At 40.4% G+C, this 23,669-nt stretch overlaps 1 protein-coding gene across 9 annotated transcripts in view; it reads right to left on the bottom strand.

Moving 5' to 3' along the window:
* LOC133606397 (neurexin-2-like) overlaps positions 1-23,669 on the bottom strand; it is an 873,942-nt gene that overhangs the window by 6,000 nt on the left and 844,273 nt on the right. For all 9 annotated transcript variants that reach the window (XM_061960335.2, XM_061960334.2, XM_061960329.2 and 6 more), the window contains 2 exons: positions 15,835-16,157; positions 10,703-10,781 (listed from right to left, as the gene is read on the bottom strand). In XM_061960335.2, the coding sequence (XP_061816319.1) occupies positions 10,703-10,781; positions 15,835-16,157 (402 nt within the window). The remainder of the gene's footprint in view (positions 1-10,702; positions 10,782-15,834; positions 16,158-23,669) is intronic.

Genomic DNA, 23,669 nt, shown 5'->3' with positions numbered 1-23,669 from the left:
TAAGTTTTTCAACTTGTTTAAGTCGGGGTCCACTTAAATTGATTCATGATACAGATATATACTATCAAATATATACTAACATCATAATTCCTCTGACATTTTCAAGTATATTTCTTCTTTTTTTTGGGACTTGTCCCTCGGTCTCTGACTCCCTCGTCGTCATGTGACATGAGTGCCCGATTGTTATGATTTTGCTTCCTGGTTTCGATGACTCGCCTTATCTTGCCTCTGTTTGGCGAGTTCATAATGAAACCTTAGTCAATTGTGAATCACCATACGAACACTAACCAATCATCACGTATTTCCTCCGTATGTATGGATGCTCTCATTCATCCAGGTCATTGTATTTTTTTGCCTGTATTCACAGTCCTTTTTCTCTCTTTGTAGCTTGTAGCTTTGATGTAAACTACAAGCTACATGCGTCTAAAAGTAGCTAAGCTACAGAAAAAGCTACTTGTTTAAAAAGTAGCTAAGCTACCGCCAAGCTACTGGGAAATGTAGGAATAAGCTACGTAGCTTGTGTTGACTCATTTCATTAGACACTATGTCTATTCTAATATAGTAGCTGACTAATCATATTTTTAATAATATTGTTGCTTGAGAAGATATCAAATAAATGCTCGTTGAAATGTACGGACTGTAAACACCCCCCTTCCCTCCCAAAAGCACACACATACACAGGTCAATGACATTCTGCATCCCCATTAACTACTACCAGTGAATAGTTGCTACATTTCTTAACGAGCCACTTTACTCGTTATCATTGATGTGAAAATGACAGGTTAATGGATATCAAACAAAGAAGGGTTTTAGGTTAGAACACAACATGACAGAACAGGTTTATTTTAGCAGTTGCAAAAGGCACAGAGTAGAGCATAATTTTTAAGGATATGGAGGAGGGCCGGGGAGGGGGGTTGTTCACGTCATGGCAACATATGATCAAAAGAAGAAGCATAAAATCATGACTGCATGGCTACTATGTTTTACTTGATGAGGCGAAAGAGTGGGTGGGTGGGGATCCCACAGGGAGAAGGAATGGTCAAAATCCCACCTGGGCCCTTTAAAGTCAGCTCAGCCCCAAATACACATTGGTCAAGCACAACAGCTTAGTTAAAAAAGGCTGATTCATTCAGAGCCATCAAACATTTCCAACACAAATCCCCCCAACCCCCTGAGGCCTTGAAGAGAAGCAAAATGTGGGAGCTCTGAAAGAGAAACTTCAAGCATATTTTTCACTTGTGCAAAGGGCTAGTTTCCATGGCAATGACGTCTATTTTGTGTTTGCGCTGTCTCTCTCATTCGCTGCTCCAGTGTGTGTGCGTGTGTGTGTGTGTGTGTGTGTGTGTGTGTGTGTGTGTGTGTGTTTGCGGGCTGTGTTTCACCTTGACGCCTGAGAGGACAGCAGAGCACGTCAAAGGAACAAAAAGACGAGCGACGCAAAGACGTGTAGAAGTTTGCCGGATTAGTTGGAACCCGTTTTTTAGTCTCGCAGAATGACGTGTCAAAGTCAAGCAGCTTTCCAGGAAGAAATTTTTTTTATTTTTTTATTTGTGGTCCTGCAAGGCTGCACGGTCGGCTTTCGATATTTCGGGAGGAAAGTGCAAACAAGAGGTGGTCCAGTGCTAGTATGAATATGTTTCAGAAGCGAAGCCTGCTGCTGCCTCTCAGAGCCAAAGCCCGGAGGTAATCATTACATATCAGGTGGACCATTGAAACTCAGCCCTTTAACACACATCTCCTTCAAGGGGTGTCCACAGTGTGCCCTGGGGGCCATTTTCATTTTGTGAAAAAAGCATTCATTCTTAATGACACAAGTTATTCCATGCTACACTAATATTGGATTAGTTAACATACCTTTAAATGCACACAATGTGTCAAAGTGGCCTTCCCTTTTTGTAAGCAGTCACCGGTTGAAAAAGTTTGGACACCCCTGTTCTGGTTACCCTCATTATGCATTCGGATTGGCCAGAAAACCCAAAAGTGAATGGTTGGTGTGGTGCTAAAAGTATGGCCAGGCTGACTTAAAACATGCATGAAGAATAATAACGTCCAACACTATAACCTAAGCAATAACGCGAGAGAGACTGCGATATATAGTCTGATTGATTGACTTTGACCCCCATGATTGCACTGCTCCGAGGCGGTGGAACCACAAATCGAGGCTGCTTGATGAAAAGTCTTCTTTTTTCCCCCCGCCCTACTCGGGATGAGTCAGCCGCCTCTATTTACTGGGGCAGATGGGTACTGATGCGTCCGTGTCGTCCTCCTGACAAACATCGTTACTGTGGCCGTCATGTCAGGCCGCTCGCAGCCATTTGAAATATTTACAGCGAAAGGGCCTCGTCGGGAGTGGGAGCCACTCGGTAATTCGTCTCTGATTGGGCCGCAGATGGAAAAACCCACGACGGCGCGACACAGCAGGTACAACGCCGCCGCCCGTATCATCTTTTACAATGTCGCTCTTCAAAAGGTGTTTACAGAGTCACGGCTGTTGTGATTCATTGGCACAAGGGGATAGTCATGTGACACAAGCACACAGCTGTCCTATGTAATCAGGACATGGAGCCTCAATATTAACAGAAAGACATCTGAAATAGCCTTCAAAATATAAATCCAAGTGACAAACATTTTAACAATCAAAACAAAGTAATTACTTAGTGTGTAACAGCATATGTATTTGTAGTCGGATTTTTTAACATGGGACATTGGGTTCAAAAGTGTTCCACTACTTTCATCCAAGCTAGTTTAGCAGTTAGCATGGCTTCGCCTCTCTTCCTGCCAGTGTATTACGTTGGTGTTTCTACACTAGATCCACATTTTAGAACCCTTCCATCCATCCATTTTCTACCGCTTGTCCCTTTCGGGATCGCGGGGGGTGCTGGAGCCTATCTCAGCTGCATTCTGGGGGAAAGACGGGGTACACCCTAGACAAGTAGCCACCTCATCGCAGGGCCAACACAGATAGACAGACAACATTAACACTATCTGTATCATTTTATTTAACATACATAAATAATCAATATGTGGATGTCTGTCTATCGATGCAAAATCGTCCTCATCCCATACGTGATGCACCGAAGAATCCATGATTTCAACCACCCCGACTGACGTCCCACACAAAGTGAGGGACAGAAAGCGTGCCTCGTCATTATGCGTCTTCTCGGTAAACAAAAAATACTGTGCAGCCCAGCCTTTGTCTAAACAGTTGTAATTTATCAATTTTCAAAATAATACATACATAATGCAAAATGCTGAAGGTCATTCTCCAAATGCTGGGCTGTGACCAGTGAGCCTTGTGGTTCTCTGACCGTTGTGTGATTATATCTGTTCGGCTACCGTGTATAATGGAGAAGTCGGATCTACAAAATTTGCAGGCAGCTTTCCCCTTCCCCTTCGAGCTGTGCTGGATGAATTTCAATTCTTTTTCCCAATCATTTTGGAAATTGCACGCATATTTCCTCTTCTTACTCGCCATGTCTGAGATAGGCCCGAGCCGATAACAAATTTTGCTCTACGATATTTTGACCTACAAATTACTGTGATATTTAAATAATATTATTGACATTTTTGAGACCAAATTGTATGTAATTATAATACATAATAATAATGCATGAATATCTTTTCAAATACAATAAACTTGTATTTCTTGTATATTTTAACATTATAATTAAAATGTCAACTTTTAAATCCATCCATCCATCCATTTTCTACCGCTTATTCCCTTCGGGGTCGCGGGGGGTGCTGGAGCCTATCTCAGCTACAATCGGGCGGAAGGCGGGGTACACCCTGGACAAGTCGCCACCTCATCGCAGGGCCAACACAGATAGACAGACAACATTCACACTCACATTCACACACTAGGGCCAATTTAGTGTTGCCAATCAACTTTTAAATCTTCACGTTAAATAAAGCAAATAACATTAGAATATTATTTGTCCGCAAAATTTTTCTCTTGAATAAAAATCACAACCAAAAGCAATAGAATATGTTAAAGAGGGGGTTCTCAAATATACACAAGCAAAACAATAGATATAATGGCTAAATATAGTGTTGACAAAGTTGCACTTCACTATTGAACATGTAGGCAGAAGTAGAATTGTACATTACCTAACTGACAATCAAGCTAGGACCTTATTAAACCAAAGTGCAAAGTAACAATATAAACACTACAGTATAAGCAGATATATTAACAGGTTATAAGCCAAACAAAACTTAAGTCTGACAGATTCTCAGTGAGAAACACCAACATGACATGACAACTTGACAAATGTCTGTCAGACGTTTGAAGCATTTTTAGAAATGTTTAACAGTATTAAATGGCAGCATGTCTTTGGCGATACATTTAACCACACTTTCTGTGAGTGCACACTATTTTTCACCAGTTTTGTTTGCACATTCTTTGTACACCAAACGGGGAGTGAGTGTGGATTGTCGGCCGGTTGTGTGGGCGTGCAGGTTTGTTGTATTTGCGCACATTAGGCAAACTGGCTAATCCTCGTTGATAGGCTAATTTTGTTCCAAAGGTTAAAACTGAAATATTCCCACACTCGTGCGATGGCATTTGGTTTTGTCATCATTTTGTCCATATACGCTACTACATGTCTTGTACGCGCTAACTTGTTGCACTGTGTCATGATAACGGGCCAGCAGCCCTGCCTCATCTCACAAAGAGCCAAAGACACTTGATGATGACAAGCAAATTCACCCGCTTCTTTACAAACGCGCGCATCTGCAGACATTATGTTTCTTCTTCTGCTCTGATTGCTGCGCTAGACTTCGAGGTGTAACCGTTATTATTGTCCGACCGGAAACAGCGCCAAGTGAAGGATGGTGTAGCAATATTGTTGTCCGGGTAAAAATCGGGAAACGTATGTGAGAATGGTGGCCATTATCACTAGCCATGATTCATGCTAGCCAAAGGCTGGGCTGCACTGGATTTGTTTATCGAGTAGACACGTGCCAAGTGTAGGAAATCGGTACACACCTGCAACTTACTGAGGGTCTGATCTACTAAGATATCAAATAACAAGTACTAAATAGTGTACGCAAATTAAAGAATTGCGCATGCTATTTGTGGATGTTTTGTGAATGATGGTCATTATCATCCACAACCAGTCGGTCGAAGCGGTCGACCACTTTGTTTATCTTGGATCCAAAATTGCCAGATCTTACTCGTCAGATCCTGAAGTTGCATGTCGTCTGCAGCAGACTTGTGGCGTTTTCAGTCGCCTCCAAAGAGTCTGGCGGAGTGCGAAGATAAAAACATCCACAAAGATGCACATTTTCAGTTCCTGCGTGGTGCCAGTGCTCCTGTACAGATCTGAAACTTGGACTCTTTACACAGAGACGACTAGCCGCCTTGATGCATTTCACAGAACCTGCCTCCGGAAAATCCTTTGTATCAGGTGGTTCCACTATCTAAAAGTAGGTTGTTGTACTGCTATTGCATCCAAAATAAATAGGGGAAGGATGCGATTCCTCTGCAATGTTGCAAGAATGGATGATGAAGTACCAGCCAAACAGGCTCTTATGTCATCCGCGAGCCCACCACACAAAAGCTGGCGCCGTCCACGTGGCCATCCTCGGCTGACCTGGACGTCCCGGATGACATCAACCAGGCCCCTGTCGTAACTTTTCACCCTCTCCCAGGACCGCCCTGCCTTCAGACGGCTGTCCGCCACGGTCAGTGGCCAAGCGAGGCTTTTCTCTGTGGGTGATATACTAAGACTGCATGCGCAATTGATACAAAGTGCAAAAGTGGTGCAGACCAGCCTACTTAAATTAGGTTTTTGCGTGTCACCATGCAATAAATAATTTTCCTGCACATCCATGGCCTGTGGCCTTTTGCTATGTTGTGAAATATGTAACACACAATCTGTGCCACCTTTTAAGCACTCCTTAGATGCTAATAATCAAACCACCCACAATACTGGAGAAGATGCACATACAACTGCAAGCACTATTTTGCATCTTTTTTTAGCATGCCTGAAAAGTGAACGAAACTGACAGAGTCACACACGCTGCACTGAAAAAGGAAGTGATTGTGCTGCAGCTACCTACGTATGCTTGTCAACATTTATGGGTGGTGCAAAAAAAATAATTAAAACATATTGTCTATTCAGCAATAATATTTTATAATTGTTTAGCTGCTGGATGACTTATGGGACTGATTAAAACGAATTCAAATGATGCGTTGATAATGGTGTTTTTTTTAAAATGATGTTTGTTTATTCATATAGAAGATATATTAATAACATATCTTAAAATGATGTTTGTTTATTCATATAGAAGATATATTAATAACATATCTCCTATGTGAACAAAAACTTGCAAACTATGCAAACTAAGCATTTTCTTGCATTTGGAGCACACACTCGCAGTTAGTGCCAGCCTCTCCAATGAGCAAGGTGCCCTAAAAAAAGAAAAAAAAAAGAAAAGTTGTAGATACACTGCTTCTAACATGCCCGTAAATAAGCGGTACATGTCTGTTGCTTGTTTTAAAACATAGCAACATGCCGCAGATAGGAGCATGATAACATGGATGTGAAGTAAATATCTTTAGAGTATTTTTGTGGTGAAAGCGGCGTTGTACACGCAAAGTATCTCATTTAAATAGAGCGGTCTCGATGATCTTTGTGGTGAAAGCGGCGTAGTACATGCAAAAATCTCATTTTAATAGAGCGGTTTGCACCACTTCACAATTGCACATGCAGTCTGAGTTGATCACACGCAACACGCCCACTAATAGTACACAAAATGTTGCAAACGCTGTTTAGCGTGTGGTATTTGGATTTTAGTAGATCAGGCCTTAAATGCATTACGCTATTATGCTCATTTAACAGACGCAATCTAGGGGCACGGCCTTAGTAGATCAGCTCTGCGTGCGCTACCAAGTTTGCACATGTTTTAATTTTTAAATGTTCTGTGTCTGATTATAAATGTGTATAGTTACACCCCTATCATAAATCAACATGCGGGTCCCCACAGTGCTTGACAAATTCCTATTCTTTCTATTCTTAGAGTGGCAACTTCACACTACATTTGATCTTTGAAGAATGGAGCGGCATATAGAAGAGTCAATAGCTCTCTTTCACATGAGAGGAGCATCCACAGGTTGTCTCTATGCTATATATTATCAGATGAATTATTGAGGAGCCTCCTCAAAGCTCTCATCTTCTCACAGTAAAACTGATAGAGCGCCTCCCAACATCCTGGGACTTATAAAGTAGCTTGAAGGTATGCGAGATGAGGTCATCCTAAGGTAGGAACTGTTTAGATAAAAAATGCTCCTTTCCGTCAGCTGGGCTTCTAGGATCAAATAAAAAAATAGCCTGTGAGATTTGTCTAAAACTGCATCAGCTGAGTTTTCCAAGTACATGCATGGACTTCATCTTTTTAATCCCGCCCAATTCCGAGGCCTCATCCCTCCACTCATTACCATCGCTGGAGGATCCTTGCCAAAGCTTTAATTGGCTGATGTAATTACAACTGCCGAACAAAGTCAAAGTTTAATTAGCCTGCTGGGCTAGGAGGGAATCTCCCTCTCTTAGTCCTGCGTCCTATACAGTCTTCTCTGCCACGCTGCATTTTAATGAGGCTTAGTGCTTCTTCTCTGCTCCACAGGTGTGCTTATTCTCCTCATTGCAAACCACTGCTTGGTCTTATTTGCATTCGCCTTGAGCTTTTTTCTTCCTCCGGCATCGTTTTATTTATTTTTTTTGCATCGCTGGACTGCTAAAACCTTGAACAAAACTTGCAATCAGGGTCTAAGGGACCTGCGGCTGCAGTAATCCCTGTCAATTACCCAGCAGCCAGGGGTGTTGCAATTTCATTTTTAAATGGCTATAAATTATCAGCAGCCACTATATTTGTAAATACAGATATCACCAAAGTTTTATAATGATTCAACAAATTATTAGTAAATCATGGCCAATTATGCTAAATCTTGCAAAGAAATGTTGTGATGGCAGCCATGTTGTTCAACCAATCTTGCCCAAATATTATGACATGTGCGCATCAGTCCCTGATAGGTGTTAATCAAATGTTGTGGCGATGCAGTTATACACGCCCAAAAGTTACAGTTGAGAGCTCAAGTCTATCCGACTTTGGGGTTTCATAACAGCGCTGCAAAAAAATAATAGCACCTGTAGCACAACAGAGGTGCATGTTTTGACAAACGTTCATCTTGTTGTGTGTAGCCGTTCAGGAGTAGAGTACACCATGTCCTCAATTTTCATACTACTGTACTGTATATGGACAAGTATGAACATACACCTCTTAATTATTTTAGGGGTTTCGCTACACCCCTGAGCTCACTCTTCAATCTAAATACATCATCTTCCCGAGACTTATTGGATAACTTCAAGTTCCCAATTTCTGGGAACAGTCTGTGCAGTGTACAAGAAAGTTCCCTCTGGGCATGAGGTCCACAATTAGGAACGCCTGGACTCACAAATGCGGGAAATCTAACACAATCTTGCAGAAAGTCTTCTCACAGAAGAATAGAAACAAAGGGCGGAACAAGCTCTTTTCTACTTCCTTTCATATTTTTGCCTTTGCAACACACATAATTAACACCACAGGTAGTTGCCAGTTGGCTCTCGCTAGATATGGACAATGTTTTTCCTCCTAATTCAGTTCTCAGTCAAGTTGATCCTACTCCTCCACCCTTCCCAGGTGTCTTTCGAGAGGCCGCGACAGGCAGCATGTTTGTTATTCCTCCACAGAAACTTAGAAACATCCACAAAGGCAAAGAGAAAGCGAGAGAGACAGCTGTCTCACTGCACAAAGGTGAGCCTATCTGCCACTCACCGGCTGTGTGGGCATATAAGAGAGTAAGTTGAGCTTCTCCACAGGAGATTAAGCCCGGCCGTAGCATCCACCTTGGAAAAAAATAAAAATTCTGTCTTCCGATAAGGAGGTAACCGAGTCTCTATTTCCGTCTTAGCCGCCTACGGAGAAAACCACAGGAGAATGCTACATGTTGAGCTTTTCTATCCGTTTCTCCTCACACGTGTATCTCCAAGGGTAAGATGTTCAGTATTATCAATGTTCCAGATATTTTTATACTAAACAATGGCAGCACACTGCTTTTTTCTTATCAACCTGTCTTTATCTGTTTTTGTATTTCACTAAGTAGCCATGTGTTCCCAAACAGGACACTTTAATAACAAAAGAGGGTTTTCATGTTCTCACTTTACCTTGGCCCTATCACTTGCCAATATACTTGCTGGTTAAAGGCTGGGCTGCACTGTACAGTGAAACCTCGATTGAAGAACTCAATTGTGTCTTAAACAGGGTTCGTAAAGAGAATAGTTTGCATATTGAAGCACATCTCGATGTTCATAGTTCTACAATGTTAACATGAATGATGGGTTCCAGCCTTGACAAAAGTCCATATTTTAGTAAAGGTTTAGACACTTTAAACACAATATAAAACGCTATACAGTAATGTATAGCAAACAAACTAACATGGATCAACTTTCAATTTAACAAAGGAAAAACAACAACAACAACCTGCTGAACTGTCATTTGCAGCCGCCCTGCCAAAACACACACACTGTCAGTAGCCCTCTGGTGCACTCACAGTTTGAAATCACAAAATTCCTTAACTTTACCAGCCAGTTCGCTACGATGATTAGGAATAAAAACCAGAGGTGGGAGGAAGCAGTGTCGACAACGCTGTGGATACTTCCGAAATGTTTCAAACCACACATCTCTTGTCCATTGCTTTCTTTGGACTCATATTGAGTTAGGAAAACCAGAAAATGTTTTAAACAGGCTAAAAACACTTAGAAGCACATTCATTTAATTGCTACTTTGTGCACACAGTAGCTAAATTTTAATTTGAGAAGTTGAGCAGGGTGTACACCGCCTTCCGCCCGACTGCAGCTGAGATAGGCTCCAGCACCCCCCGCGACCCCAAAAGGGTCACGCGGTAGCAAATGGATGGATGGATGGAAGTTGAGAGATGAGCAGTTATCCTCATTCCCTCACTTAATGTGGGAACTCGGTAAGCCTCTCTACCGTTCGGAATGTTCCGCGCCAGAAATGTTGATTGCGTAAGGTGCCAATACATCTTTATACATTTATATTGTCACTTTAAGCACGCATACCTTGGGTTTCCATCTGCAGTGGTAGGGTTCCTAACCACTATGTATTCCTCTGTACCATACCAAATGTTAATTCCCGAAAAATATGATGGGTGTATGGTATCATACAGGTGCCAAAAAGATTTCACACTTTTTTCCAATTCATAAACTATTACTCATAATAAAATGGCATCACCTTTTGCCAGCTTTGCACCTGTGTACCACACACAGTTGCATGGTACCTAAAAGGCGGAGCTTGACACTGCAGTTTGTTGATTAGAATACCAAGAAGAAAGATGTCGTGTGTGCTCCACGGCTTACACTGTGTGGTCACGCAACAAGCCACGTATGGATTTACTGTTCCACCTCAGGTCAGAACAGTTCTTGACTGGTGTGTGCCAAATTGTCCTGCCTCATTCAAAAGAGAAAATAAAAACTAAACTTCAAGCGTCCACGTCTGGCCAATCCAAGTTGCACAGTGAGGGTAGCACAGCTTGACACCGAGCTCAAAAGGTATGTCTAAACACTCCACACTTTGCTTCTGACACCAAAAGTAGAACCAGCAACAGAACCCATTATCCCCCCACCCCACCCCCCTTGAGTCAACTCACCATTTCCAGGCTCGCACTCCTCCAAGTCTTCATCATCACTCGGACATTCGGCAGAAGCTACCAAAATTTCATCCACATTCTGCAAGAACACAAACACAGGAGGGAAGAGTCAAGAAGAAAATAACATTTAGGTTGACATTTATAAATGTGTAACAGTACATGTTTTTTGGTACAACATATTTGGTACGGTACAGAGGCGTACAAAGTTCTCACACCACTTTCCACCTTAAAAGGCACCTATTATGATTTTCCTCTTTTCTGACTTATAAATGTTGTTTTATTGTTGGCTACAAGTGCCAAAGCATCAAATCATAAGGTTCATGCATGCATGAAAACACTTCCAGAATCAAACATCTTGCAGGCAGACTAGAAAAACAGGTTATAAATGTGACTGCGGAACAAAATTTATGCAAAATTTACACCAAATCATATCCAATAAATATCATCTAGACCAATGTAGATCAAAATGATCAGGCATCCCCTTTAAAATATCTTGTTTGGGAACACTCAGTCTTGAAATATGTAATTTATTACATCAGCATTCAAACTGTTACATTTCGCCTCTCAAAAAACAAAAAAACTCTATTGCATTTTATCTTATATTTAAATTATTGATTTAATTTAATCATTTAAAAATTGTATTTTTGGATGAGTACTTTTTTATTTTTCATTTTAAAAATCATTAAAACTATTTACAGTTTTACATTCTTATACCCTCACTGTACCCTAAATAAACAAAACTGTGGCTATGCTGTGTTGTTACACCCCTCGCATTCATGAGTCCAGTGCCATTTTCTTTCAAATATTGAATTGCTGAGTGACTGCTGCCTGCATCCATCAAAACACCTTTTGTAATGCTGGGACCGTTGCCTGGCAACAGCAATTTGTGCAATGGGTAAAGGGATAATACAACTGTGTGCATGTCTAAGAATGGCTCAACATGTGGTCCTAGAAGTGTTTTTCAACACTCTTTTCAAAAATGTCTTGCTGTCTCAATAATAAAAGGCTGTTTTAGCACTGTCACAATAAAGACACTGTAAAAATTAATTGTTTGCTGCTGTATGCTTCTTTTTTGGTGAGATGTCAGTGTGGAGAGACTTTCAGTTTTAGTGTCTTTATACCATGCTTGAACAATACACAAACCTCCTGCTCGGTGGATAAACTAATCAAACGCCTGCCTGATCAATCGTAGACACTGGAACACAGGCACATGTACAGAGCTGTGAGAGGCAGAAAGGTGGTGACATTTTCAACAGGAATGAAAAGAAACGTGTCGCAATGTGTCTACATGCAAGAGGTTCCGCTGCTGTGGACCATGGACTGGACTCTCACATTATTAACCGTATCCACTCGGCATCCATTGCACCGGTTGCCCAGGGACGGGATCCCCACATCTGCGGTCCCCTCCAAGGTTTCTCATTACGCCCAATGGGTTAAATATTTTCTTGCCCTGATGTGGGATCTGAGCCGAGGATGTCGTTGTGGCTTGTGAAGCCCTTTGAGACACTTGTGATTAAGGGCTATGTAAATAAACTTTGATTGATTGATTGATTGATTGACAATAAGTGACGATAACCTCAATAAAAAGACCAAAAAATGTGACAAAGGATACGGTATACGGTGAATATGGTAGGAAATGAGGAGAAAGACCATGTTTTATGCCTAAATACACATCCCAGTAAATAATGTGTCACACAGAAAATGTTGCAAATTGAGTTATAAACTTAGCTTGGAAGTTGTTGAGTAGAGTGGATCTCGACCGGCTCCGTAGGTAAAGTGCCTTGAGAGGACTTTAGTTGTGAATTGGCCTTACGTACGTACATACAATTGGTTTGACTTGCTCATTTAAAAAAATGTATTGATGATTGATATGCAGGATTCAGGTGCCAGCAACTCCAACAGTGGTTTGTACAGATATATAAATAACTAGTATCAGGTTCACCTTCTAAAGAAGGGTACTGATATTATATTCTGTGTACAATTCCATTTTCGATTCTGCTTTAGGATTTATTTTTTCTTATAGAGTCTTAGCTTAAAAAAGGACAACAAACAGGTAATTTAGCATCAACTTTGTATAGTTGATAAGTAACATGAGCGTTACATCACAACTGTGAGGTTTTAAGGGGCCCACAGCCAATGGCTCCTCCATGCTGGGGCTGGAAATAATGTTTTTAAAGAACGTTAAAATAATAATAATAATAATATTAATAATAAACATATTTTTCTGTCAAAATTAGCAAAATACAACATCAATTATTGCATATATTGTAAGTAATGAATGTTTTTACATTTACAATTTGTCATGGAACATTTTAATTCTCCTTTTTAAAAGGAATTTGAGCAAATAAAACTACGTCAGCCAGTGACAAATACAAGCAAGTCAAATGAAACTGTGCATTGTGCAATTTTGTAACCATCAACTACGTAAATTAACTATTATTTTATCAGGAAGATACTGTTCGCAATCTTGCTGTACTGTATACAATGTCTCCAGCTTTGGAGACCACCTCTCGGACGGACAAACGGACGGAGGGGTTTCTCTGAGCCAGTCAGACGGCGTCTCTCGTCACATAATGCAATTGTCAAGCATTTATTTCATGTTTACAGTTAGTAACAGTAGCTTTTACAATGAGGCGTTAACATAACAGGCAGTGTCAATTCGTTACCTGTAATATTGCTGGGTTGCAATCATGTGACTGAGAGGCACTTCCGGGTTTCAGGTGGTGGTCTAGAATCCCATTAGGCTACTGTTTATTTATCTGCATCAGTGCACATTTGGGCATATTTGGAAAAGTTTAGAGGAAAACATATAAGCCATCATTAAAAAATACTTTAAATGGGATGGAGTGGATTTATACACTTTTAAGAAATATAGTTTGAAAGATTTAAACCATTCATCATCACCAAAGTAGACGTTACTGCTCACCTCGACCCCCCTTCCTTCGACACTAACAAAGATTTAAAGAAGAAAAGATTGGATGCACATTACGTCTTTACATATGAGGGGTCCACAAATTAAGCATTAATCGCTGAAATACAATGTTAGATTTATTCATGCATTGCTAAGTAATGTATTTGATTGACATTACCGATCGTTAATGTTGCCGAGTGCCATGCTAATCGTCACGCAAATGAGAAATAGGATATTTTGCAGATGATTTCCTGGTTCAAATATTCGTCTGTCATCTACAATTCATGTCTGCAGTTGTTTTAATGGTGTGAAGTTCATATTTTGTCTCATTATTTCACTCGATTTCCCTGTTGTGCAGCCATGTTTGGTTTCCAACATTATTTAGTTGTATTAAGATACAGCCAAGGAGATATTTAATTTAGTTTATTAATAATATTAAGGATATTTCCTTCATACTAACACATATCACCAAAGGCGCTTTTGTGGTCATCCATGTCAAATAAAGCACTTTGCGTTCCTGCACAACTTCTAAGCATTCAGCTTCTGTTATGAAAATCGACAACAAAATCACGGTGGATTGGATTAACGATCTTTATATTTATTACTAGGACTTAACATGACGTTAGTTTATGTACACAATCAAAAACGGATTAACTCGCTGGAATATAAAGACAATATAACATACATCCATAAACGTGGCTGCATATGCACAAGTGCAATACATCTATCTGTACAGTAATCTATTTATTTATGTCTACACCATATTGCTCTTTTATTTTGCACTACATCAAACTACCGTATTTTTCGGACTGTAAGTCGCAGTTTTTTTCATAGTTTGGCCGGGGGTGCGACTTATACTCAGGAGCAACTTATGTGTGAAATTATTAACACATTACCGTAAAATATTAAATAATATTATTTAGCTCATTCACGTAAGAGACTAGACGTACAAGATTTCATCAGATTTAGCGATTAGGAGTGACAGATTGTTTGGTAAATGTATAGCATGTTCTATATGTTATAGTTATTTGAATGACTCTTACCATAATATGTTACGCTAACATACCAGGCACGTTCTCAGTTGGTTATTTATGCCTCATATAACGTATACTTATTCAGCCTGTTGTTCACTATTCTTTATTTATTTTAAATTGCCTTTCAAATGTCTATTCTTGGTGTTGGGTTTTATCAAATACATTTCCCCAAAAAATGCAACTTATACTCCAGTGCGACTTATATATGTTTTTTTCCTTTTTTATTATGCGTTTTCGGCCGGTGCGACTTATACTCCGGAGCGATTTATAGTCCGAAAAATACGGTAATGCAACAAAATGTTGTTCTTATCTGTACTGTAAAGTTCAAATTTGAATGACAATAAAAGGAAGTCTAAGTCTAAGGTCTTCACAGTTATATTTAGGCATAGCAACCACAACATAACTTAAGAGAACACTAACAAACTAATGCAATCTCTTGTCTTTAGTTAACGCTTTATTCTCCAACACTATCGATATAGTAAATAATAAACCCGATTGTATGACAGAACGTTTGTCAAACAAATCAAATGTTCAAACAAACCTTTGACTAAGTTACCGCTGTAGACACAAGATGACGAAAGTGATATTTTTGAGAGCCGTTTCTGTTGACGCATTTTCGTCATTTCCCTGACATTATTCAGTTTATGAACCACTTCTGTTGGGACTCTACTAAAAGCTCTTTCCTGTCTCTCGATATTTTCAATGCTTGGAACAGCTCAGCAAAGTGGCATTTTCAGTTCAAACTCTTTATTTACAAACGCGTCTCTCACTTGATTTAACGCTAGGCTCAAGCTTGCTGACTATTATGTGAATTACACCGTGACCAAGCAAAGCGGACGTAACGTCATATGCAAACCAGCAATTAACAGCAGACGTTGCTGCTGCAGGGTTCACTCCAGGTTCAGAGAGAATAGCAAACATGACATTCATATAAAGTTGCTGTGTGTAAATGCTACTGCATATTGGTAGTATTTACTACCTTTAAATAATATCAACTTTTGGGTCTGTTTCCAGTAGGGCTTATTAAAACCACTTTTAAACTGTCTATTACGACATCAAGGCTAGATTTTAAACAGCACACTCCCATTACACTATTGTGGGACCTTGCATTTAAAATAGGTGAATAATAATAATAATAATATGGGCCATTAAATACCTCTCTCCATCAAAACTGAACATTACCTTACCTGCGTGACACTGTCCCTGATGGTGGGCGAGCGCTGTTTGCGGGTGGTGGTGGTGGCCATGGTGGTGGTGGTCTCCATGATGGTGGTGGACATGTCAGCCAGCGGGGTGGTGGAGGTGGTGTCTGTAGCGAGCACCGAGGGCACGTCGCCCACCAGCCGCAGGTTTCCCTGCGTCTGCACGTTTGGGTCGCCCTCGGCGGCCAGCTTGAGCACCTGCAGGCCGTTGTAGTACAAGCCCGAGACCTGGCCCTGGAAGTGCCGCCCCTTCTCCCCACCCCCGATTTTGATGAACGCCTGGCTGTTGAAGATGGTCAGCTGGCGGCCTGAAAGAATGAGATGTGAGGGGGCGACAGATAGGGAGGACGACATGGAAAAAGAAGGAGCCCGATAAGTAACAAACACGCGAAGTGGAACACCAAGGTCTACGTACTCCACAGTGACTAAGGCTGGTACTTCAGCAGATGGGTGCCAAAACATGTTGTAGTACAAAGTACTCAAAGCCTTTACCTAATTTACCTAGTGATGACACAGCATCACGTGAAAGTGGGGAATTTAACTTCCATCCTTCAGGTCACACCGGAGCCATGCCACCATTTCTAGGGGTGTAACTATGTATACCTCGGTTTTAAAGTCAGTTTTCGGTTAATTTTGAGTACAAAGACCTAAAACGACAGGTGAGGATTTTCCACCTGTGGCTTCTCCTTGGAAGTGTAGCTAGCCTGCATGACTCCCACTAGCCAAAAGTAAGAATGCACTGTATTTTTTCACGGACTAGACCGTGACTATGGGAAGTTTTATTTCCTGTCTCCCGCTTAATATGTATTGTGTGGGCACATGGTTCGCCTCTTTACTGAATTTCTGTACACAAAAATACACTTATGAATACAAGAATAGTTCCACCCTTATATATTTCTATTGCGCCTTTCTGGCAGCCATCTCTTGGAGTACCAACCGCAGCGTTGATCAGACATTACAAAAATGATTATTTTCCGAAAAGGAAGATTAATGTTTCTTGTTCTTTGTTTTTGAGTCTGACACTGGCAATGATCGATGAAGGAAATGTGAAATGAGAAGAACTGAACCGTAGCATTTCTTTTTTAAACCACATTGAACATTTCTGGTAATTCCTGGTAATGGTAACACTTTTGGGACCACTGGATCCTGGTATGCTGCAGTTTCCACTTGTTCCCCCACAAAGAATGTGGCATGATTTGACAGTCAACGTGGACTGCAGTGGGCCCTCGAGGGTCAAGACTGACACTTGAAGGTTTGCAGCCGGAACCCATTAGAACAACTCCGGGATGGCGTTATTGACCTCCAATACACCTGAGCAGCAGGATGATGAAGCACCTCTGCCTGAGGAAAAAAAATGTCAGCCTCGGTCTGTCTCAATGGGAGCGGGTGTTTAATTCAGCAAGGGCTGCTCATTACCCTTCATCAGGATGGATGGATGGATTAAGGCCGAGCTGCCTAACCAGGGACTAATGTGTTACCGGGACTTGTGGGGGAGTGCTGCAGGTTTGTCTTTACACTTTTTTATTTTTTTTTATTTGCATCCTTGCAGCACAGCCAATGTGGAGTATATGGTGGAAGAGGTCTTGGTGAGTTAATTATAGAGGATGAGGCAAAGAAAATTCCCATGGAATAATCAATCTACATAAGGGAAGAGGGAAAGACATCTAACACCAGTGGGAGATGCTAATATTTATAGATGCTCTGAAATGAGAGATTCTTTTCATCTGAGGGTAGTAAACAATGTTTTTCTTTCATTTATTTGCCGTGGCTTGTGCTGTGCACTGTGCCATCCCAGCTGATGTTGGAATGTTAGCCATTCAACACAGGTACATTAAGGAAAATAATAAAGACAAATGAATCGTCTCAAAACCTTTCCAAGATTGCTTTGCGGAGCCTTTTTCTGAGCTTAGCATGAGCTTTCAATGAACTGAGGAGGTTACTCTACTCTGCTAACGACTTCCTCTGCAGAAATATGGCTGCATCTGCTTGAGTGTTGTCAAACAAATTAAATCGATTAACGCGAGCGTGTGTAAAAGTTTGTACGTGCACTGTGGCTTGAGAGGTAAATCTGCTCCATTGACAAGTTCCATTTGCACATCCTGACATAATTTATACCAGAGGTGTCAAACTCATTTTTATTGAGGGCCACATACAATTGTGGCTGCCCTAAGAAGGTCGCTTGTAACAGTACATGTATCTGAATATAAACGTAAAATAGCCTTGTTACACAATTTGCATAGGCAACTGTTTTTGATTATGTTAATTTCTACTAGCAGATTGATGGAAAGTTTTTTTTTGAAATTGTAAGTCAAGTTAAAGAGCAAATATATCAGTATTTATTTTTGGTTACCAAAAAAAAAAAAAGACTTGGCAGGCTTTTTTAAATGATGGTGGGGCCACATTAAATGACATAGTGGAACACATAAAATGACGTGAGAGGCCCAATCAAATAATGTGGCGCATCACATAAAATAGCCTGGCGAGCTAAATTAAATCATGTGGACGACCACATAAAATAAAGTGCCTTGAGTTTGACGCCAGGGATTTAGCGCCTCAAGCCACACATTATATGTCACAAAATTTTCATTTACAGAAAAGTATTCATTTGACTTTTAATTATTGCTGTTGTCTCTTGTCACACATCTTATCTTGCTTCGGGATAGAACAGGCGAGAAACAGTAAGTACACCATAACTACAGTTCGGTAAGTACCTCGGTTTTAAAGTCACTGTTCGGGTCACTTCAGGCACAGTAAGGAAAACAACGGCGAAACATAATTTTTTTTCGCAAAGCCAATAATTTTAATGATTTTTCGATTAAACATGAAAAATTTCAAAAAAAAACTTATTGGAGAGGTAATTCTACGAATATTTTTTGGAAAGGGCAACAATGCAGACAAGTGTATTGGTAATAGTTTGAACAGGGTGAATAATTTTATTTTTAGTAAAAAAAAATAAGTGCAGCAATAATAGTTTTGGCTTGTAGCCTCGTTTCCCATCTCTACTCAACAATGGCAGCGCACTGCTTTCATTTTATCCACATGTCTTTGTCAGTTTAGAAACCTGCCTTGGGACTACGGCTGAAAATGTGCATTTATACTAAGTCTGGCGCATTTACACTGTTTATTCAAGTGTTGATTAATGTGCACTATCCCAATTCAATAAATGAGAGAGAAAGTTCACGTATTTCACCTGCAAGGCCAGGTGTTCCCAAACAGGAGACTTTAACAACGTTAGAGGGATTTCAAGCTCTGACTTCTCCTTGGCACTATCACTACAGCCATGACACACGGCGCTGTATTTGTTTACTGAGTAGACTATGGGCAGTTACACTTCCACATTTATTGTGTGCTGTGTGGGAACTTGATACACCGTATACTTATAAATCTGACAACCAATACATGTAACGAACAACAAACATTATTAGCATTAATTCTGCAGGATTATTTAAAGGGGAACTGGACTTTTTTGGAATTTATTTTTTATGCATTCTAATTTGTAATATACGGCAAGTACGAGGTTGGTAACAGTGCAGCTAAAAGAAGTCATCGATTGCGTCCATAAAGCCCTCTAAAAGCTAATCCTAAAACAGCCAACAATAATCCATTTACATCTTGTGACCTGCATACAGAGGTGGGTAGAGTAGCCAGAAATTGTACTCAAGTAAGAGTACTGTTACTTTAGAGATTTATTACTCAAGTAAAAGTAATGAGTAGTCACCCAAATATTTACTTGAGTAAAAGTAAAAAGTATGTTGTGAAAAAACTACTCAAGTACTGAGTAACTGATGAGTAACATACACACACATATCATATATATATATATATATATATATATATATATATATATATATATATATATTTATATACACATAAATTGATATATACAGTATATCATTTATATTTATTTAGTTTGCCGTTTTTGTTTACATGTTAAAGGTGTTTTAATGAATATACATGCATGTTTAACATACGGATTCCTTTCTTTCATGAAGACAAGAATATAAGTTGGTGTGTTACCTGATTCTGATGACTTGCATTGATTGTAATCAGACAGTAGTGCTGGTAACGTCCACGTTTTCAAATGGAGGAGAAGAAAAGTTCCTCCTTTCTGTCTAATACCACATGAAAGTGGTTGGTTTTTGGCATTTTATTTGTCCAGCTTCCATATTCGTTTTCACACACTTTACAAGAAATACATTGGCGGCAAATTCCGTAGCTTGCTAGCTTGTTTGCGCTGGCTTTCGGAGACTCTTATTTTGTAAGTGCAGGCGCGATGGAGCGGCACTTTTATTGTGAAGACAGGAACTGTGCAGTCAGTCTTTAGGCTTTTGACGGGATGTACGGTTGAAATAAAAACGTGTCTTTTTTCCTTCACACTTTTGATTGATTGATTGAAACTTGTATTAGTAGATTGCACAGTACAGTACTTATTCCGTACAATTGACCACTAAATGGTAACACCCCAATAAGTTTTTCAACTTGTTTAAGTCAGGTCATGTGACCGCCTGGCTCTGTTTGATTGGTCCAACGTCACCAGTGACTGCATTTGATTGGTGGAACGGAGTCAAACGTCACTAGTGACTGCATTTTATTGGTGGAACAGAGTGAAACGTCACCAGTAAGGCAGGCACTTTGAAGGTCTGTCTGACAGACCAAAACAAACAAAGCGTGCATTAACAGATCGATAAAAATTAGTAGCGAGTAGCGAGCTGAATGTATATAAAAGTAGCGGAGTAAAAGTAGCGTTTCTTCTCTATAAATATACTCAAGTAAAAGTAAAAGTAAGTTTCATTAAAACTACTCTTAGAAGTACAATTTATCCCAAAAGTTACTCAAGTAGATGTAACGGAGTAAATGTAGTGCGTTACTACCCACCTCTGCCTGCATATAAACTAAGTATAATCGCTACAGTTATTACAAGTGCTAACGCCGAGGAACTACTTTTAGCGGTGCCATGATAACAGAGAGGTTATTAGCTTATGCAGCTATGAACATAATGAGCCGGTGAGTTGTGGCATCGCCTCTGAGTTGGTCAAAGTTAATTCTAAAATATAAATCATGCATCTGACTTGTATAATAGAAGGTTGTGGCCATAAACTGAGTTGTTGGTTAATTTGACAATCAACTTATACCCGGAGATGGTGAGAAAAACATGAAAAGATGCTCGTTTGCACCCACTTTTTGTATTTTTACTTGCATGAGCATTATGATTAATTCTTCATCTAAACGAGAATATGTCAACATCAGTCAGGATCTCAGTAAGAGCAGACATTGTACAGTAAGTGATCATTTTATTATGGTCACAGTTTGCAATAGTGCTACTTGCTGGATCTGCTTATCACTAGTCTTGTAGCTGTAGCAAGAGTGCTGTTAAAAAGTGTTACACAACTGCAAAAGTATTAAGGATTTGTAGGCTAGTTTTAGAAGATACAATTCAGCCAATGAAGGGAGAGGCAGGAGCCTGAATTTGAATTTAGTGTTTTTGCTGGTAGCACATACTGTATATATTGAAGTAAATTGAAAATGACATACAATTTGCAGTGCAAAATATTTACAGTGAATAAATAAAACAATCGAATGAATGATGAGTGACCATTGGACGTTTGTGAGTGGGAAAGCTAAGTGTGAGTGGTGAGCGAGCGAATAGAGAGATATTGGGGTGAGAGGTTTGCGGGCTGCCTACTGGCCTGGCAGGAAAGTGATGCGTCAGCACAAGTGCGAGTCTTTATGTTCTTTAGGCTAGGCCTCCTTCATAGCTCGCCATCAATCAGTTCCGCGGTTGGTATCCACACTAAACACTTTCTTCACAGGGACTCACGGCACAGTGGAAGGCTCCTCAGCACGCTCTCGTATGGCTTCCCCACAGCTTCTTGTAGCACTGACTACAGCGACATATTTGAAAGTGCGCAACTGGTCTCGCTGACCCACGTGACCTTGTGATGTCATACGTATCGCAAACTTATTGGCTTAAACAACCATACAGGGATGACTAGGGTTTTCCACCTGGGTTACATAGCCCATCCGCCTTATATGCAGGCTCAAAAATATACGGTTCCGGATCATCATTTGTCCCAAAGTAGTCGTTGTTGGCTCTAATGAAGTCTGTCATTATTAGTAGTTGTTGAAGGAAATAGAGAACCATGTGACGTGTCTGTGAAATTAATGCGCTGCTGTATGCTTAAGATGACCAAAATAAGTAAATATTACACGTTATTAATATGCCTGTTAGTACAGTACATGTATACTTACAGCATTTTTATAAAACGTTGATGGATGTTTTTGGATGTTTTTTAGCACGCTTTATAGGAGGGATAGAGCAAATCCCATTACCTCCATTGTTAGCTGACTTTTGCTAGCTCTTATTCAGGAGTTTGAATGAATAAAAAAGAAAAATATGTGTTCTTGTCTCACATAAGAATTGTGAATGATAGGCGAAAAAGAGAAGTTCCCCTTTAAATAAATACTTTTTTCCATTGTGGACGAAACCAGAAAATGTTCTCATTGTTAGTGTTTTGTTTTACATTTTCTTAATTTTTAAGTGATTAATAAAACCATCTTCATGATATATTAGTGATACAAAAAGTGTCACAAATGCAGGAGATGGGCAGAAATATCTTGTGGAGGTGAACCAAAAGGAGTGAAATCAGCTGTGAGGCAAACAAAAAAAAGAAAGAAAAGACACTAACAGGAAAAGAAGACGATTTACTGCGGTGTCCTTGGTAAAAGGACAGACTGGACGGTCTTCCATTTCGTGCAATCAGCCCCTGGTGGGCACTGCGTCCCCCACCGGCGCTGTAGCACCACTCTCCAGTGAGAAATTGAAGAGCACTCCCGAACATGACAGAGCCTACTCCTGCTTTAAGTTGCTTAAAAAAAGCATGCACTTTGTGTGTGTGAGGATGTTTTTCCACCCAAAGCAGTGCGATCATGTCACAAAGTCAGCAGTAATCCATATTGACAAGCGGCTTATGATTATGAGGCAGCGTTGGGGGTGGCAAGGATTAGTAATACCTTTAAATGGCATACGCAACCGCCGGGTGACCTATTTATTCTGTCATGGGAATAAAACGCGGGAAAGGTGCCCTCCAGACTAGACCAAGGCGGATCGATGTTTGTTTTTATATAGGCTCTGATGATGTTGTCTGTTTGTCGGTCTGAGCGCGGTCAAATTAAATGTGACACGTGTGCTTTAGAGCCAATTTGGGTTTGGTGGGTTGCACGGCAAGGGGCGGTCCTGCCTCTGCATGCCAAGTGGCGTTTAATGGCACGGCGGCCTGCAGTGAGTAGCAAATGAAGAATGTCAACAAAGTGACCTTTTTTATGTCATCTTTGGCTTTTGGCAAGCTGGCCAAACATTTATTTACACCTTTACCTCTGCGTGCGCGCAGGCTAACGAGGCGCTGTTGCAGCGGTTTGATGGATTTTAAGTCGCTCGTTCTCTCCCCCCAGTGGAGGGGTGGCAGGCGGCCAAGACTCTCATTATAGGAGACATCCAGAGCTGTACACAAAGCTTTAATTAACCGCAGTGCAGAGGGTGCCATGGCCAGCCTGCTGCCATGAGCCACCAAAGGCTCCTCTATTGCAGCTCTTCGACAGTGTACAAGAAATTGGTATTAGGTTACGTCGAACATGCATACAATTACAATACAGTACATCTATCGGGGTCGCGGGGGATGTGTTCTCTCATTATTATTAATGCAATGCTGTTTTTAACCTTAACATATTGTTGAATCCAGTTTTACTGTTATTTGGGAAATATATTTTTATTATCGTGCCTTAGATTGTGCAGGTGTACCTAACAGTGTATTGTGCATGGCAAC

Source organism: Nerophis lumbriciformis, linkage group LG05, assembly GCF_033978685.3.
Source record: "Nerophis lumbriciformis linkage group LG05, RoL_Nlum_v2.1, whole genome shotgun sequence".
NCBI classification, from domain to species: domain Eukaryota; kingdom Metazoa; phylum Chordata; class Actinopteri; order Syngnathiformes; family Syngnathidae; genus Nerophis; species Nerophis lumbriciformis.
The sequence above is the reverse complement of the archived record's forward strand: the minus strand, read 5'-3'. Positions and strand labels throughout refer to the sequence as shown.